The sequence below is a fragment of the Macrobrachium nipponense genome, chromosome 10 (assembly GCF_015104395.2).
Source record: "Macrobrachium nipponense isolate FS-2020 chromosome 10, ASM1510439v2, whole genome shotgun sequence".
Taxonomy (NCBI): domain Eukaryota; kingdom Metazoa; phylum Arthropoda; class Malacostraca; order Decapoda; family Palaemonidae; genus Macrobrachium; species Macrobrachium nipponense.
The window spans coordinates 93,658,457-93,678,932 of NC_087204.1; the positions used below are offsets into that span (position 1 = coordinate 93,658,457).

Consider the following 20,476-nt stretch of genomic DNA (forward strand, 5'->3'; position numbering starts at 1 on the left):
GAATGACAGAAAGAAAACTATCACCAGACACAAGCTATTAAACACAGCAAATCATTAGTTGTACTTCAATTTAAAAATGAAAACCTGATCGAACCGAAGCGATTTCGACATGCCCGGACGAAATTTACGTCAGATGTTTCATTAATAAATCCCCCAAAATTACTTCTTTCGTGTATACTATTTTAAGCATATATACTTACATGATACACACGTGCATTCACATGAATGTAAGTAATGCAAACAGAATAATGTCGATAAACAAGAACTTTGTTACCTACAGAATCAATTTCAGAGAGAGAGAGAGAGAGAGAGAGAGAGAGGAGGAGAGAGAGGAGAGGAGAGAGAGAGAGAGAGAGAGAGAGGTTGGTTCCACTAACATAGTTTCTATTCCACTGGCAAAATATTACGCCTAAATAAGCTAGAAAATGGTCTACAAATTGCATTTCCACTTCATTTTCAGAGAACTCAAAGGGAAAGGATTTCAACCTTCCATAAGCAGAACCATCTCAAGTAGGGCTCCAAAACATATGAAAACATCACCTCCCTGAAAATGGATTCTTGACTCATATAACTTAAAAATAAATGTAATAACTATATGTCGCCTTTTTAGTTTTAATTTAATATCGAAGACTTGGTCAAAGCCTCTGCTGATGGTTAAAAATAAATACATTATTTAATTTTTCAAGATTTATATCAGATCTATGTTTAGCTCTTCGATCATTTACGTCCTTTTCGAGAGAATAATTATTACCCGACAATCTTTCTATTATGAACCTTCTTATCTATTTCCATTTTCCTTTCTTTCCATACAGCTCTGGATCCCTGGACCTGTTGGTTGGCGATTCTGCAATCCTTGACTACTTGCGCGCTAATGACCCAGGGTGTACGCTCAGAGCTCATGGTGATGACCTTGTTCCAGATACCTTTGCCCTAGCCATGCCAAAAGGATTTCCCCTCAGGGTAAGTATGCATATACAATCTTTCTGTATTTCTTTATTTTCCATCTTTCTTTCAATATATATAAAAGAAATGTATACATGTTCATATTATATATATATATATATACATATATATATATATATATATATATATATATATATATATATATTATATATCCAATGAATAGAAATGTTTCTAAATTTAAGTCTTGGTTTATTTAAACTTGATGCTTTCATAATGAAAAAAGTTGTAGATATAAATAGAAGCAAACAAATTAATATATGAACCTGAAAGTATCAGCAAAACAGAAAATATGAACGTGCATATATGCTTTACAATTAGATAATGGAAGAATAACAAACTATATTAGTTTGGCCGACAACAGGCGACAATACCCTTGAGACTAGAAAATGTCCATATTGTTCAGAGGCGAGCTAAATCCAATTTTCCACCAAGGTGGTTATCCATTAGGACAACATTCAAATCCACTTTTCCTCTTCCTTTTCAGCTTTTATCGATTTTAACTTTCTTCTGCTGCACGGAGGCCAAATGGCGTTTAAGAACTACATGTAACGTGAACCAATACCACCAGCTTAGCATTCCCACGTATTTCTATTTAAGCATATTTATGCATAAACATATCTATAGGGAAACACAATATGGAATGCGTACAGGAGATACCGACGATAACATGAAATGGAAGTGAATCGTAGTTTTTGTTTGCTAATGAAAAAAAAACAAAGGGTGGAAGTTGTATAGGTTGTAAGTGAGAATACAGTAAAACTGACAGAGATAAAGCTAAAAAGACTGAGCCGTGTAGTGTCATAATGACAGGTGAGAGTGGCTTCTGAAGGTTGAAAAGGGTATATAATCGCTATAAGTTTTTGGGTTGATGGAGATCGTAAGAGTTCAAACTGAGTACAGTAATATCCACAGACAAATAGCATTATGGTATCAACGTACTGCTGATAAGTTCCCTGCAAAGAGGTGGGAAACCCCTGATACTCCCTAATATTTTTACGTCACGGGATTCATGACAGATTCATCGGTTACATTAATAATTACAAAGAATACAGTAGTCATTTTTCAATGACGCAAGCTTTTCAAAACAATCGGTATACTGATAAGAACAATATCTACATCGATGAATTTATATATCTAATAAGGAAATCGACAATTAAGCAATAATGCCAAATGTCTAGGGGAAATCCTTAGAAGGTGTCCGGCACTCAATTTCCTGATTCCTCAATAATGCGGTGACTGACTGACATGAGAAATCCATTTCTGGATATATCCGTATTCATTCAGTGCTATTAAAATCCCTCGCATCGAGCAATTAACAAAGAAGGGCACAGAGAATTAATGCTTTAGTATGTCCTCAACCCTTTCCATAAATTTGTCTGTTCACTTCTTTCTCTTAGCCAAATACATACATACATACATACAAACATAAGCGCGCGCACACAATAACAAAAATTCGCTCTCAAGAAATACATTTATCCATAAAGAAATGCACAAGGAAAAAAAAGACAAGAAGGAAATATAGCTGTCATCTTCTACTGTGAATCTTCCAAGTTTGGCATTATTCGACAACGCAATCCCAAGACCTCTGTCAGGGACAGATACCGTTTGCGAGTGGCCAGATTAGGAGAAATGGAGGAAGCCTGTCAGGGAAAGGGACTCAACCAAGAAAGAGAGAGAAATCACACACACACACACAGAAAGTAGAAGGTTAAGATACGAACATACATGTGTTGATGGAAGAGGGAGATGGCAAGCTGTCTCTACACATGGATAAATGTATGAGAGAGAGAGAGAGAGAGAGAGAGAGAGAGAGAGAGAGAGAGAGAGAGATATCTGGGGGTAAAAATACCAACATACGAAAGTGTATGGTTTGATGAAAATGATGGGGAGTCATTTATGTAGTACAAGGACAGAGAGAGAGAGAGAGAGAGAGAGAGAGAGAGAAGGGTGGGTTGGCAGCGAAGAAAGGCCAAATATGAATAGATGGAAGATGGTAAGCTATTTATTATAAATAAAGAAGGACTATCCTATATGAAAGAGTTGCGGAGGTCAGGTGGCGGTCTTCACAGCTGGTATGCATTGCTGAATGAGAAATAGACGGTAAACCGCTTCTACTGTGATCTAAATGAGAGAGAGAGAGAGAGAGAGAGAGAGAGAGAGAGAGAGAGAGAGAGAGAGAGAGAGAGAGAGAGAGATTCGAATCTGGAAAACCAGGAGTATAAGGGTGAATCTAATTAAGTGACGAAATGAGATCAGAAGAAAAATGAAGAGATATGTTAATTTCCCAACAGGGAACGAAGCTGGACGGGAAAATCAAATGGCTTCGATGAGTTATAACAATGCAATTCACAAAACTGAAAAATTCATCTGCTTTATTATTATTATTATTATTGATGTTGCTGTGGGTGTTTATTAACAATAATGATTATCATTACTGCAGTTTCTACAAAGATCAGAATCCTCATCAATGCAACACGCGTTAACAAAAGTAAAGGTGAAGGGAAATTATAGAGACCTTCAGTTATAGGTCATCAAGAGATGCAGGAAATCCAGATCTTCAAAATGAATTACAAAATGAAAAAAAAATTCTTTGAAAGCAAAATTTTACTTGTTTTCTTAGGTTACTCACAATGGCCATCAATTCTTGATTTATTATTTTCATTATTGTAACAAACACAGGCATTTGCAACACAGGCTTAAAGTTGCAGGAAGAAATACAAGCAAATCAGCAGAAATTGTTTTGATTAGTTTCCTATTTCGAAAATGATTTTCTTTTGAAGTGTCTCCTTTAAATACAAAAGTTTGCGCTCTCAAAAGATGAGACAGATTTGTTTACTGTTTCGTTCTAAACGGAAGAAAATTGATCCTTTTCAGTGAATCAGCTTTTGTTCGGCGTGAGACCCTGATTTTCCAGTGCAATGTCAATAAATTTTACTCGAAAAGAAAAAGTTGGCGACTTCCTAAAACTGGACATGCCTCTCTCTTTACACAAGCGCGCTAGCGCACACAAACACACACACACAAAGTCCTATATGAATAATTAAAACTTAAATATATTTCATCAATGTATAAGCTGCAATGGGAATTATTTATTAATAATAATATGTACCTTTTACTTAAATAATAACGATACGAAACCAAGATTACCACTGTGTATCCCTCACTCTCTCTCTCTCTCTTCAAAACCGGGTGTAGTAAAGGCTGAATGGAGAAGCGCCTTTGAAACCGAATTGATTCATTTAGGACGAGACTCGGGCATCCGGGGATACCACCGGAATAACCACGCCGCCATCCCCCCGCCCCCCCCCCCCCCCCCCCTAGTTCCCTTCAGACCAAAACCAAATACCTGTCCTCTTCGTTCCTCAATAGCGTTAGGCTGAGAGGGATCCATAAAGATAATATTGTTTTGTATGGTGTGTGTGTGTGAAACTGAAATTAGAAAAAGCGTGTGATTTCTGCAACGGGGAAAAAATGTAATCCTCTCATAACGTTTCTGCAAGAATAAATTGGTTTTCTCCTCATTTTCTAGGACTGCAACAATCATAGAATGGATGCCAGAACTCTAGCTCATAGGACATATAATGATTGCCGCTGGCATCAGTATTAAGAAGCTACTCCAGATTTGATACTTATTTTTTCCTAGCATCAACAACTCACCATTACGCATTCCTTTGCTGTAGAACAAGGGTTAGTGTCATAAATAAGTAACGCATCCTGGTGTGCTAAAAACATCATGGTAACTCTAATTATTGCCAAAGTAAGTAGGTTGTAGGCCGACATAAAAAAAATTAATTATTTTCAAACAAAAACCAATGTATATATAGAATACGTGAGCATCACTGTATTAAAAAAAAACATACATACACACACATAAATATGCATACATACACACACACAATCATTAAGCTACAAAAGGTTTTTTTAATATCCAATCCACGTTACTTCGGGAATATTCCCGATGGGGGAATGATCACCGAAGGGGAATTATAAGTGATAAATAGATCGGTATCGATCCAATGATCGCTTATAATGATTATGTATAAATCACGGTGATGTGATAAAAAAATTCATTACATATATATATATATATATATATATATATATATATATATATATATATATATATTTATATATATATATATATATATATATATATATATATATATAAATATATAATATATATTTATATATATATATATATAGTATATATATATAATATACACTACATATATATATGTGTGTGTGTGTGTGTTATAGGTAAACATGAATACAAAATAAAGCGTTGCTATATTTCACTCTGCAAGAATGTCAAATAAATATAGAAACAAGAGCAAAAAATTATAAAAACTTAATGGCTCCCATGAGTTTTCTTGACTAATAAGAACTTAAGGTTCATTGTCTTCATAAATAATCCTGTGTAAGTGAAACACTGGATTTGACCTCAAGTATATGAAAAGAAACAGCGCTTGGAAGTGAAGCAACTCTAAGATACAGCTTTGGAGGTGTATTTTTTTTTTTTAACCAGCAATTTACTGAGTAAAATAATTTCTAGATTACTGAGAAAATATAAGCTTCCGTGATTAGTCAGAACAGAAAAAACGGCACTAATAAAACTTTTGTGGATGATTAACCCCACAAAGAACTGGGGAAGATTATAAAAAAAAGGAAAGTCTACATCTAAACAAAGATTATAATCAAAATTTTTCTTACATCTCAGCAAGACTAAACTTTCATTTGTCAATCTTAATCGACCATAAACACAAGTGAAGAAGAAGCGAATGATTATAGGAATCAAGTATTACTCAGTGAAGTGGAAAGTTAATTTGAAAACAATAAAACAATAATATTTCTAAATATGTAACAAACGTTCTGTATGCTTTTCTTTACTTTACAACTAAAATATTCGTCCCACTCTCTCTCTCTCTCTCTCTCTCTCTCTCTCTCTCTCTCTCTCTCTCTCTCTCTCTCTCTCTCTTCTGTCGCAGTTGCAAGTTTTAAGAGGTTACAATGTTGAATATAACAACATGGAGATCATCGTTACTTGCTACTTTCATTTTTAAACGACCATAGGAGACGAATGGGCGTTGACCTCAACTTGTTCCTCATCGTTCGTCTTTTGTTTGGTGAAGGTCGTTTGTTCCGTCGTGTTGCCCTACTTCGTGTGAAATTCTGGGTTCCACTTGCTGGAACACCAATTAGCGAATCACCTGCCTTCTCCATCTGCCACACCACCTCATCAAATTGGATCAGCAATTAGCGGGATACCTGCCATCTCCACCTAGCACACCGACTTGTTAACTTAATATCGGCAATGATGTTTTGACCATCATCAGTGTAGTTGAGTAACCAAGGCTTTCACGTTTACGATGAATTGTTATCTCCATACGAGTTTATAATCTAAAACTAGGCTTCGATAGTGATTTACTAAAAAAAAAAAAAAATGTTTCGTGTTTTTAGTAAGCAGACTGTTCTTACATGAATTACAGTATACAATTCATGCTTATCATCCATTCCAACCACTTTAAAAATGAGCCCATAGCTGTTAACAAACAAGTGATGTATATTGTGCAATATATAATATCTATATATATATATATTATATCTATATATATATATATATATATATATATACACGTATATATAATGTATATATATACATATACTATATAAACACGACCTTTATCAAACAAAAGACAAGCTCTGAGGATCAAGTTAAGGTTCATGTTGTTATATATATATATATATATATATTATAATATATATATATATATATATATATATATATATATATATAAAACAACATGAACCTCAACTTGATCCTCATTGATTGTCTTTTGTTTGGATAACATAGCTGGCGTTACAAAACTAAAGGACAATCCAGTAAATGGAACTGTACTGTGAATACAAATCTCCCATTCTCAACAATACAGTGGAATATGACTATAATTCACAAGGGCCAAATTCTGGAACGTCTACCCTTATAAGCCCTCGAGTGGAATAAAACGGGCCCATAATCATGACAAATGCCTCATTCAACCGACTATTTTAACACAGAATAAACTCACATGACAGCTGAATGGTGGGAAATTACACACCAAGCCCACCACTGCTGATCCCTCTCAAGGCAGCTACAGATTAAATACATCGAAAAATCGGTAATATATAAACGATGATGGTGGAAAGCAGCCTTGCTCGATTCAAAAGAAATGATATTCTTATTCAGGACTAACAAGTGAAAAAAAGTGTAATGCATAAGTAGACTTATAGTAGTCACATCAACCGTGCATTTGATGTCTAGGCCAGTCCTTTACGACGCTCCTGATTGGTTGTTGATAAGCCAGCCACAGGGGTGGAAACTCTCAGTCTCTCTCGGGAGTTCACATGGGCAGGATGTATGTTCCACATCTCCTGGGGGATACGTTTGAAAGAAGTATCCCTCAGGAGAGGTAGAATATATATTCTGCCTATGTAAAGACTCGAGAGAGACTGAGAGTTTCCAGCCCTGTGATTGGCTTATCAACAGCCAATCAGGAGCGTCGTAACGGACAGGCCTAGACATCAAATGCACGGTTGATGTGAACCTACTATAGTAGTATAAGCAAAGAACTGAATAACCCAATGAATTGGTAGGCTCAAACACAAAGAAAAACTAGCAGACATTTTGAGTTGAATAACAAACACAGAAAGCAAACTTGCATCAATTATATGACAAACAAGCAAACGTGACGCGGGGAAAAACTGGTGAATTAGCAGACGCGCAGAGTTTAAGCCAGACAATTAAAAAACCGAGATGACAATGGATACTTATTACAAGTTAACAGCAGGATGAATAAACAGACCTGATAATGCAAGCGGGATGAACAAGCAAACATGCTAAAAGTAAACTAGATGGAAAATGTCTTATATCGCAACAGTAATCTCAAAAATCCAGTTCTCCAAGCTACCGCTTCTTTTTATAGAACGGAACGTTCTTTCTTTTTTACAGATTCTGCCAGACAGACATTTAAAATACTGAATGGAAAAACCGAAGTTAAACTTAAAAAATAAGTTAAAATAATCATTATCAGTTTTTGTATCATTCCTTGAAAAAATACATATCTCCACTATAATGAAATTTCTTGAATCTACTTATTGGATAATGTATATTTTAACAGAATGCATTTCTTTGTTACAGTCATTAGAGTAACACTGACTGAGATACCTCATATATGTCTCAAAACATATTGAAGTTTCAAAACTAAAAAAATTGACTACCCTTTTAATGGTAACCTTTTCATGAAAAATCACGAACACACACACACACACACACACACACACACACACACACACACACACATATATATATATATATATATATATATATATATATATATATTTATATATATATATAAACACCCGATAACGCGTTGTGTGACCAGAATAGACCAAGAGCTAGTAAGTTTCCACAGAAAACCTGGACATATTTCCATTTGGCAGGATATGGCATCATATTGATGGTACCATTTCTATGGAAATAATTTTGTGGGCATGGGCTGCCTAAAGGATGCTTCTCCGAGGAAACTGAAGATCCGAGTTGGCGTTGCTAAGCAATCACTATTTAACGGTGTTGTCCATACCCTGGGGGCTTTGTTTACAAACTGCAGATTTCGAGACCTAAAATAATCGAAGGGCATTATGCAACTCACTCCCTGAACTTCTTATGCTTTGCAAGGGCGAAAATCAATCTTTTGTCCTCTTCCCTTTGAGAAAACGCTTTCTTCTGCTATTTAATATTTGGGCGTTTCGGGTGTATTTCTTTTTTTATTATTTTCTGGTACTTAAAGAAGATGCAATTATCGGAGTAAGACAACGTTCGCGTTATTACGGTGAAAAGGAATCTTAGTTTCCAAGCTAAAAATATGGACGTAATGTTAAGTCTTCACGTCGAGTGGATGTAATGCCTACCAATTAAAGATTTTGTCTATGCCAACCTCCAGTTATCTCTTTCTGCATGCACAATTGGATCTAGATGTGCTTGCACTTTGTAAGCAGAGCTATAATCGAAAAGAACATTTCATGGCATTGAAGTAGCAAGTTCTCTTGATATAAATCATTGTCTCAAATTAACAGCCTTCTGTTATAAACTTTCACTTGCCTATTTATGTCTCTAAAAAACTGGGAAGCTTCAGAGTTCATTGGTTCTCAAGTTGTAACGCTAAACAAAGTGTGAGGAACAAAAATGATTTGACAGCAAAAAATTATATCATTCGACTGTTACCCTATTGGAAATAAAAACTTCGAACGGCTAATACAATAATATTCATCTAACACGACAAAACATTAGAAAGTTGAACGGCAAACCATGTCATTTTGCTTCTAAAGCAAATGACGGTAACACTCCACATGGCACTAACTTTTAACCAAAGTACTGAGAAATCAATACTGAGCAGAATTTGAAACGTGAAATAAAATGAAGACTGTTTATAAACGCAACACCCAAAGAAAGGAAAGGAGTGAGAACAGATTAGGCCTGCATTAGAGCTGCACTTCCTGAGTTCATGGACCTTTACGCTTTGTCAAAAAATCCCACTTAAAGATGAGGCAACAGAATAAGAAATGGTGGCAGTGACTCAGGTCTCCCGGGTTTAGTTTCCGGGGACCTCTGGCGAAGAGGTCATATTTCAATTAGATTTTTTTTTCACATTAATTGGTGTCTTGTTTCTTCTCACTACTGTCACACATGGGCATTCCATCTATGGAAGCTTGTTTAGCCAAATCAGTAGCTTTCAGCTTCTTCTTTAAGAACCAGCAAATAATGAAAAAGAAATACATTCGTAACGCCCAAATATTAAATAGCAGGAGAAAGCGTTTTCTCAAAGGGAATTAAGAGGACAAAAGATTGCTTTTCGCCCTTGCAAAACATAAGAAGTTCAGGGAGTGAGTTGCATAATGTTCTTCGACTTGCTTACAGTGGAAGAGCGCGCGCACACATACACAAACTCCCACGCAAAGTAAGAGAGAGAGAGAGAGAGAGAGAGAGAGAGAGAGAGAGAGAGAGAGAGAGAGAGAGAGAGAGAGAGAGAGAGAGAGTTGATGGACACAACTTCCTCGCAAAACAAGTTTGAATATTGGCTAATCCTCAGGGAGGAGGGTGATAGCATTTTCTTTAAGTATAAACGCTGCTCAAATGATGTGAGTACATTTTCTTCTGTTACAAAGCAGAGATAAGCGTTTGATTGAACTTTTTAAATACTTTATATACATAAATTAAAGTGGTTTAGGAATATAACGTAGATTTTATATGTAAATCTTAAAAATAACCTGCATACTAATCCCATTCAGACTTCATAACTTAACGACACAAATGCTCAATAGCCGGACGACTTATTGGCAGGAAATTAGCCTAAACCCAAAGCAACTCAGAAATAGAGGAAAAAACGTATAAGTATGACAGCAAAGTGGGGGAAAACATACACTGAACCATGCGATCGAGGTAAGGTCGGATAAAAACATTTAAATAACAAACCTCAGGTAAATAACATATAAATGGACAAAATAAGCTAAAATCTGTGAAAGGTTTGGAACCTCTGTCAATCTTTAAACACTAATTGGTAGAAAACAGAAAAAGGGGTGTCTGATATTAGATAATAGATGAAATATAGAACTGAGGGGAAAAAAGCGAGCAAGACTTGAGTGGGGAAATTATTGCAGGGGTAAAAAGGGGTACGCCGAAGTTTCTTGCGTGGCGAAAGGCGAGAAAAGTGGGTAAAGTGGGAGTTGAAAAACAGGGACTTCAGATTGTAAAATCGGAAAGAGAGGAAGACATAGGGTAAGAGAGAGAGAGAGAGAGAGAGAGAGAGAGAGAGAGAGAGAGAGAGAGAGAGAGAGAATAATTTCAATAAAAGGGATAGAAATAACTTTGAGAAGATAAATGATGATAAACAAAAAATTACAAGAACAGAAGCGAGGACTGAGTACAGGAAATCTTGGAGAAGAGAGAGAGAGAGAGAGAGAGAGAGAGAGAGAGAGAGAGAGAGATGGCGGAAGAATAATTTCAATGAAAGAAATATAAATTACTTTGAGAAGATAAATGATAATAAACAAAAAATTACAAGAACAGGAGCGAGGTCTGGGTACAGGTAGTCAGGAACTCTTGGGGTTAGAGAAGAGTAGCAAGAGAGAGAAGAGAGGAGAAGAGGAGAATGCGGGGGCAGGATTACGAAATGAAGAAAAGAGATATATCAATGATTTAAAATATCAAGAACACAGGTCAAATAATATAAAAAGAAAACAAACAAAGAGACTGGAAGAGAGAGAAAAAAAAGTCACTAAGAATTTAGATGAATTTAACAGGAGGAGGAGGAAGAGGAGGAGGAGGAGGAGGAGGAGGAGGAGGAGGAGGAGGAGGAGGAGGAGGAGGAGTATTAATAGTAGGAACAAGGGTGAATAAAATTCGCCTCTCTGTCAAGAAAAAGCCAAAGAATGACCGTCATTCACGTAGTAGGTCAGAGCATCAACACGAAGAGTACCGCCCCAATGCCTCTCGGCTTACTATTTGGCCAAGGGATGGGACCAAGGTCTGGATGGGACGCCGACCTTCCTAGAAATGACGGAGGGGAATAACGGGTGGCAGGGAGGGAATGCGGACGAAAGAGGATGGGCTTCAAGGGAGTTTAGGGGATAGGTGGACGGTCCCCTTGAAATCCCTTAATTGGATATGCTATCGCATGCAGGGGAACGAGTACATTCCCTGATTCCCAATCGCAGGATGAGCGAGAGCGCAGTGCTGATGAAATACTGCTTATTCGACACATTTTCTCGTTCTTCAGACCTTAATTTAGTGATGTGATTTTCTACTTTCCTCCTGATCATTGATCTCGTTATACTACTAATTTTCTGATACAGGTCTTACTGAGGTAAATTACATTATGAAAGAAAAAATAAAGATGTAAAAGAGTAAAAGAAAAAAAAAATCTGTTCTTGTAATCTTCGGAAAAAGCGAAAAAAGTTACGATTTTTTGTGTATCTATAGCTACTTTTTGCGTTCCATATGTTAGTATTTAGTTGGAAGCGAATTTGTACTTAATTGTTATACTTAAACGTCATTGAAATTCTTGTATGTACATATATGATAAAAATGTACCAAACTCTTGCTTAACTTTGTATTAGTCATTAGTACTACTGACATTATATGTAATACTGTATATACAGATATCGTTTTTATAATAAAAGATTAAAAAAAAATTCTGAGAGTAAGCGCCACGTTCATTCAAAAAGACATCAACGAAATTAATATAGGACGAACGGATATGTAAGGAAAAATAAACTCGTTATTGCACAGATTTCGCCTGTTAAGAATAAGATGATAATTATGAGAGAGAGAGAGAGAGAGAGAGAGAGAGAGAGAGAGAGAGAGAGAGAGAGAGAGAGAGAGAGAGAGAGTTTTAAAGCTGAAGTTTTCCTTCATATGCGACGGCAGAAGAAGAAAACAGAAATGTTTAAAACTTTTTCTTTCAAATGCTGATTTGCCTCCGAAATGAAAATTTCCCGTCGCCAACCCCCCCACCCTCTCTCTCTCTCTCTCTCCTCTCTCTCTCTCTCTCTCTCTCTCTCTCTCAGCCACAGCCATGACGTAGAAGAAAGTTTTAAAGAGTGCTCCCTTTCAAAATAATAAAATATGTAATTTTATCGATAACACTTGAATTACCATCAGGTTAATGTCAATATTTATATCGAACCCAAATAATGGAAAAATTCGAATCTTTCTAATCAGTCACATTTTATATTCATGTAATGATTATTAAATTGTGTCCACTATTAGTTACTCAGTTCTTTTAATGCAATTTCTTCTTTTCTGTTACAGACACTTTTGCAACAGCGTTACACTTACATTCAAATTAGGTTTCAAATTAGGCATAACTATTTTCTCGGAAATCATTAGTTTCGTTCATTTTATGTTCTCAAATTTATACCAGTGTCCTGTATTATCTTAATTTTCGAACTGCCTTAAACTTAGGAAACCATATTAGAATAACGGTAGAACAGAACTGGAATATAAAATTTAGGTCACAGGCCAATCGCTGGGACCTATAAGATCATTTAGTGGTAAAATTAATGCTGAAACAAATTAGCGCTGAAAAAATTTTGATGCAACTGTTGAAAGAGATTGGAAAGTAAGAAGGCAGAATGCAAATATGAACGGAGGTATAGGTATAATAATGAAATGGGTCACAACTAAGGGGTCTAAGGGACGCTGCAAAGAATCCTAAGTAATGCCTACATACACTGACGACACTAAGGCAATAACCCCCTGTGTTGCATACAAGTATGGTGTCATAGTCAATGATATTTAAAATTTGTTCATGAGATGTTTCTTTTTCTACCTTGCACTTTAATCTCAGTTCACAACAGCTACGGTCACGCATGGAAAGAGTCCATGAGAATTTTGGAACCAGTTTATGTCGGCCCCAAAATAATTTCCTTCTTTAACATTTCTATTACTTTTTTAAGTTTCGGGTTGGCTGGGGTCGACATGATCGTTATCATTGGCCTGAAAGGACATCGGGCACAAAGCGGCTTGAGTCTGACAAGACTAGAATCCGAGAATTTCAGTGAATGGATTATTTTAATTCACAGCTAAACTCGTTTTCAGAACGTTAAGGTCTGACGAAATAGCATTTATGGGAGCATAGTGCAATCAGACGGAATTTTTGTATAATAAATGTGTTGGCTATAATGATTATGAAGTAAACAGTGATCAAGTTGATGATGGGACCCTGATTGCTGATGTTAAGAATAAATCTCTGTGCATCCTGCTACCATCAGCAATAGAATTTACTTAAGATAACCCTTCTACACAAACACTGAACTCCGAACGAGATCTACCTAAAAATGCAATGCCAGAAAAATAAACAAAACGGGAAAATTAAGAACATTTATATAGGCAATTATCTTCTGTAATTAAGAAAGGTCTACATTTTTAAATGACGTAAAATACTTCCCAAAACAACGCCACTGAAAATGGTCGTGTATGGCGTGTGGAGTGATTGATATTTGCAAGTAATACAGTACAGACTGCGGACAGTGGACAGAAATGAGAAATACAAGCGAGAAAACTGGAGAAGTGTTTGCAAGAAGATAATCCGAGAGCAAATGGGCTAAAGAGTGAAGTTGACAAGGTATAGAGAAACAATGACATGGATGGTTGAAGAATAGCAGCATTTGATTTGCAAAGGTATCTGGGAGTAAATAGAATACATAGGAGAAGGAGATGAGGAGTGAGTCACATAACAGAAGGTAACGGGAAATATACAAAAGATTGGGAAGTTTCATAGAGTCTTTGGAAGCCTATGTTGGAATGTATGAAGAGAAGATCTAGAAACTGAGTGTGTTGAAATGAAAAAGGCCAAAACTCATGCAAGATAGATAAGAATGGCACTGAGCCTATATGGTTCAAGACAAAATGCTGATGAGCATTCTGTACAGGTACATGAATCAGCTAATGTAGGGAATTTTTCAAGCACACGAGATCATTAAAAACTCGATAATTAAATTATGAACGCAGCAGTAAGTGTTTTTTTCTCCTACCGTATGTACCTTAGATCAATAATAAAAAAAAAAGGCCTTCGGCCGTATATGTAACATAAATGATATTAAACAATGGCGATCGAGGCTTTTTTATATATAATGTTCTTTCTTCCAAATCTACGTAAAATAAAAAGAAGTGAGTGTATTACAAAAGAGAACACAGACACCCATGTACAGGAATATAAATATATATAACATTACAATACCAGGAAAAGCATATACACCAACAACATTCGCAACATATGGAACCAACATATTCTCATTCCCAGGAATTTTGATGAGGGGATAAGCAAAGATAACAACTGCCGGATGATGGGGAGAAACTGCATTAATGCGGAGTGAAGCGCTCTGTATGCAACTGCTTTCATATGCAAGATGCATTTGTTAAGTCAAGTATCTCGAGAATTATGGTCGTCATGCCGGGCATTCCTGGAGGGAAGCACTGCATTCTGGCATAATGAAGCAAATTCACAGTATTTATAAACCTTACTTATACACACGCATTGTTCATTTTATATATATATATATATATATATATATATATATATAATATATATATATAAAATATATATATATATATATATAATATATATATAGTATATATATATATATATCTATATATATATATTAATATATATATCAGCTATATATATATATATATATATATATATATATATATCATAATACATAACTATATATATATATCATATATATCTATATATATATATAGATATATATATATAACTATACATACATATATATATACATATATACATATATGTATATACTATCTATATATTATATCTATCTATATATCTATATATATATATATGATCTATATATATTATCTGTATATAATATATATATATTTATATATATATATATATATATATATATATAGTATATATATATACATATATATATATATCTATATATATACTATATATATATATATATATAATATATATATATATATATAACTGAATCACGAAAGTTAGGAACGTGATAAATCCATAAATAAAGATATATGCCACGAAGGAAAAATAAACGAAGGAGGTCTGCAAGATCTTTCGACGTTAAAAGTCCTTCACTGAGCAGAGACTGACAAACATACGAGAAAAGACAATACAAGAAGATTCGTATAACTGACAGATAGGGATTATAAAGAGATTAGTACCTAGAATCCGACACACCTGGAAGATAAGAAACCTTCCCAAACAAGCATAAACAATGGGTGCAATTAAAGGTTTAAGACAATCATCTCGGATACAATTTCAAGACAATTAAATTTGTTGTAATGTATGTCTGACATGTATTGTGAATATGGTTTTGTTTACCAAGTTCTGAATAGCTGTCACCTATAATCCTTTAATTGTCTTGAAATTGTATCCGTGATGATTGTCTTAAACCTTTAATTGCACCCATTGTTTATGCTTGTTTGGGAAGGTTTCTTATCTTCCAGGTGTGTCGGATTCTAGGTACTAATCTCTTTATAATACCCTATCTGTCAGTTATACGAATCTTCTTGTATTTGTATTTTTCTCGTATGTTTTGTCAGTCTCTGCTCAGTAAAGGACTTTTAACGTCGAAAGATCTTGCAGACCTCCTTCGTTTATTTTTCCTTCGTGGCATATATCTTTTCATATATATATATATATATATATATATATATATATATATATATATATATATATATGTATAATATTCCAGTCAGAAAGATATATAGACTTCAGGAGGGTCCATGATACACATGTTGTTAAAAAGGCCAAGATTATTAACAGAAAAAACGTTTCGCACTACTCAGTGCATCACCAGTCTGTGAAAAGTCAAAGACACAATAAAATACATTATTAGCATAAAAGGAATTCACAATGCAATTAAAATTTACAAGTTAAAACAATAAAAAGTAAAAGCATATAAAACGCATAAAACAGAAAACAAAAAGAGACTACCAAAACACCAACCGTCCATAAGCAGGAGAGAAAAGGGAATGACATACAATGGCGTCCAAGGCCAGACGACATCTATGCCAGATACAAAGTTGCTGAGGAAGTAGTATTACTTACTATTGAGAGATGGAACCAGTCTTTTAATATATAATGATTCTAAAGTTGTTAAGTGGTCTGGGTCCCTTACATAGCCAATTATTGAGAAGTGTTGTTTCAGGACTTCGGTTTTACATAATGCGGCATGATTTCTAATATTAGAAAATTCTGGCTGCTTGATTCTTTGGCCAGTGCGAAAGTTAAAACCCGAATGGCTGCAATATCTGACCTGCAGTAACCTCCGCGTCGGTCCAACGTAAGGACCCGGACATCAAGGGCATGTGAATTTATAAACCACATTGGATCGCATGAAGGACTGCAGGCGATCTTTGAAATTAAAAAATGATCCTCTTGTACATGGGTTGTTGGAAATAAGTTTGACGTTAAGATCGCCTGCAGTCCTTCATGCGATCCAATGTGGTCTCTTTCTGGAGAACTGGGTTGGGGAGGCGAGTTGGGCCGCGGGGACGGTGGGGAGGCTGGGTTGGGCCACTGGGGATCGGGGACGGTGGGGAGGTGGTTGGGCAGCGGGAATGGTGGGGAGTGGTTGGGCCGCTGGGGCTCAGGGACGGTGGGGAGGCAGGTTGGGCCACTGGGGCTCGGGGACGGTGGGGAGGCGGGTCAGGCCAGTGGGGATCAGGCATGGTAGGGAGGTGGGTTGGGCCGCTGGGACTCAAGGACGGTGGGGAGGTGGGTTGGGCCGCTAGGACTCAGGGACGGCGGTGAGGTGGGTTGGCCACCAGGGCGCTGAGACGGTGGGGAGGCAGGTTGGTCCGCTGGGGCACGGGGATGCTGTGTAGGAGGGTGGGGCCAACGGGGGGACAGTGGAGAGGCGAGTTGGCTGCCAAGGTGCTGGGACAGTGGGGAGGCGTGTTGGGTAGTCGGGGGATGGGGGAGGGGGGGGGGGGTGTTGGGCTGCCAAGGCGTGGGGACGGTGGGGAGGCAGGTTGGTCCGCTGGGGCACGGGGACACTGTATAGGAGGGTTGGGCCACCAAGGCACGGGTTCGGTGGGGAGGCAGGTTGAGGTGCTGGGGCATAGGGATGGGTGGGTGGCGCTAGGGATGTAGGGACAGCGGGGAGGTGGGTGGCCCGCTGGGGCCATTGGAACAGTGGGGAGGCAGGTTGCCGCCGGACATTGAAAACAGTGGGGAGCCAGGTTGGGCCGCCGGGGACATTGGAACAGTGGGGAGGCAGGTTGGGCCGCCGGGGACATTGGAACAGTGGGGAGGCAGGTTGGGCCGCCGGGGACATTGGAACAGTGGGGAGGTGGGTTGGGCTGCCTGAGGGCATCAGGACTGTGGAGAGGCGGGTTGGGCTGCTAGGGGCGTGGGGACGGTGTGGAGGCGGGTTGGGCCACCGGGATGGTGGTGAGGCAGGTTCGGTTGCCTTGGGGCATCGGGATTGTGGGGAAACAGGTTGGGCTGCCAGGGCAGTGTACCAGTGGGGAGGTGGGTTGGGCCATTAGGCCACAAGGACAGCTGGGAGGTGGGTTGGGCCACCGGGGCCGCGGGGACAGTGGGGAGGTGGTTTTAACTGCAAGGATGGGGGGGGGGGGGGGAGACAGGTTGGACCACTGTGGCATGGGGACGGTGGAGAGGCATGTTAGGCCGCTGTGGCAGGGTGACGGTGGGGAGGTGGTTGGGACATTTGGCCGCAGGGGCGGTTGGGCCCTAGGGGAAGTAGGTTGATAATTGGATTAACCTTTCCTATGGAGTCTGGAACTCTGACCATATAGACAACATGTTCCTTAAGGCAACGATGAAGAAGATTAAGACAATTAACAGAACCTACGCCGATGGTGACCCCAGGATTCACCTAAGGGCATACTATATATTTCGCCAATGACACTTCTGTCACTTACTGCTTGATAAGGGTGGAAGTCACTCCACCGAAATATAGTCCTTAGCTATAAACCAAAGTTTTAATGGGCCTTTTGTATTTTATATATATATATATATATATATATATATATATATATATATATATATATAAATATATATATATATATATATACACACACACACACACACACACACACACACACACACACGCCAACATAAAATAACATATTGTTGCCTATAAATTTGATGATGACTACTAAACAGAATTTAAATTATTTTGATTCCCCAATTAAATGCATATTTCCAACATGTTTCATGGTTTATGAAAAGAAACATGGAAAACTGAGCGGTGAAACAAGAGAGCGTGAAGTCATGGAAAGTAAGTTAAGAATTAAATGGCCCTGAAGTCGTAAGGAATCTAAAATGCTGGTGGTGATAAAAAGGACAGATATATTCCACACTCTCTATCAAAAATATGAAATGCTGGGCAGTCTCCCTCTGCACTTTCAGAGTAAAAGGAAAAGTAAAGAGCTTTATTCCGAATAATGTAAGAAAGTGAACCATCCTCGTTTTGGCGTCAGCATTCCCTGAGTTGGAGTTAATTTAAAGTCGATTATTCAAAATTCAATTGCGTGTTTTAATCGTCCTTTCAATGACAGTTTGATCAAGGCTTTTAAATCCCATTCTCACCGTTATAAACTATATGAATCTCCTCTAACCTTTCGTCCAATTACTCTTTATCAGCAAGGACTACCAGCTAATAGCCATTCAACTTGACTTTTGTCGTAAAAGACGGTATCATTTTTCCAGAAACGGGGCTTTGGGGCCAGTAAATCTTCCAGCGAGATTGGAAAAATTAGGTCAAGTCTTGTCTCTAGTGAACACTCTAAAACAACCTACTGATCCTGTCTTGCTGTTGCAATAAAAGGTGGTGCCAGCATTATCAGAGAAATACTAGCGCTCCAGACCACATACAATGACTTAAGTACGTAATATTTTAAAAAGAAAAGAGAGTATTTTCTAGGTGTTTAAAATTTCTGGCTTTCCTACTTGGGGGATAAGAACGACAATTTTATGCCAAGAGTCAACGTTTTTGGTATAGGGGTCGCGAAATTTTCCAAACCTCAGACTTCCAATGGTGTCGATTCTCTTGATTTAAGAAATGTCCCAAAACGAAGAATACATTAGGTCCCGACAGTCTGTTAGCTGATTTTATTACTTACTTAGAATGTAGCACCATTAAGTGCCTCCTGATTTTTCTGTACATATCAGCAGTGTGCGTAAAAGTTCTCCAAATAATTCTAAATTGCTTAAAACGTCTTTTACTCGTCATCCTGTCACGTCTTCTGATTCAATTCTGCCTGTCGCTTCTGTCAATATCTCATATTAACAACGCACAATATACCACGCGAGATATACACCAGACGGGAAGCATTGTATCTGCTGCTATAACAAGCTGGAAGTGTGAGGTCCGTCTTCCAAGCATTGAACTGTTTCTCTTTAAGACATCGTCCTGTGTGAATAAATAATAGCCGATAAAGCAATCTATCCACTTCACAAGTTTCCTTTGGATTTACATCACAATACATGAAATGCACAGAGGGAGATGCTTTATCCATTAACTTCTCTGAAAGTGAGTAATGCGAAAAACAGGCTTCATATGCACCATCAAAATCTTTTATGCGGTATATTCTTCCAGTACTGAAACGTCGCATGCTCTCTCTCTCTCTCTCTCTCTCTCTGAAACGTCGCATTCTCTCTCTCTCTCTCTCTCTCTCTTGCACACACACGAACACAGATGCGCGCGGCCTTAGTACTAACGCGGAGGCAACTCTAGGATACACTTGACTAAACATCATTGATCCATCAATAACCTAATGTAAATTATTCAATTGCAAGGATCGCGAACACGAGTCAGTTATTTTCACCATTTTTATTTTCTTTTTTTATTTCTGGAATGTTTCCTCTTTCCTTACTCCGAGAATCCAACGATTCCATCCTTACACAACGAAGACGTTTTTATGGCTACATCCTTCACGCCGTTTCAATTTTAATTTCTA

At 37.5% G+C, this 20,476-nt stretch overlaps 1 protein-coding gene across 1 annotated transcript in view; it reads left to right on the top strand.

Annotated features, from left to right (window-relative positions):
- LOC135223762 (glutamate receptor ionotropic, NMDA 3A-like) overlaps nucleotides 1-20,476 on the top strand; it is an 893,506-nt gene that overhangs the window by 791,682 nt on the left and 81,348 nt on the right. Inside the window, exon 10 of the mRNA XM_064262525.1 lies at nucleotides 813-960. Coding sequence (XP_064118595.1) covers nucleotides 813-960 — 148 coding nt within the window. The remainder of the gene's footprint in view (nucleotides 1-812; nucleotides 961-20,476) is intronic.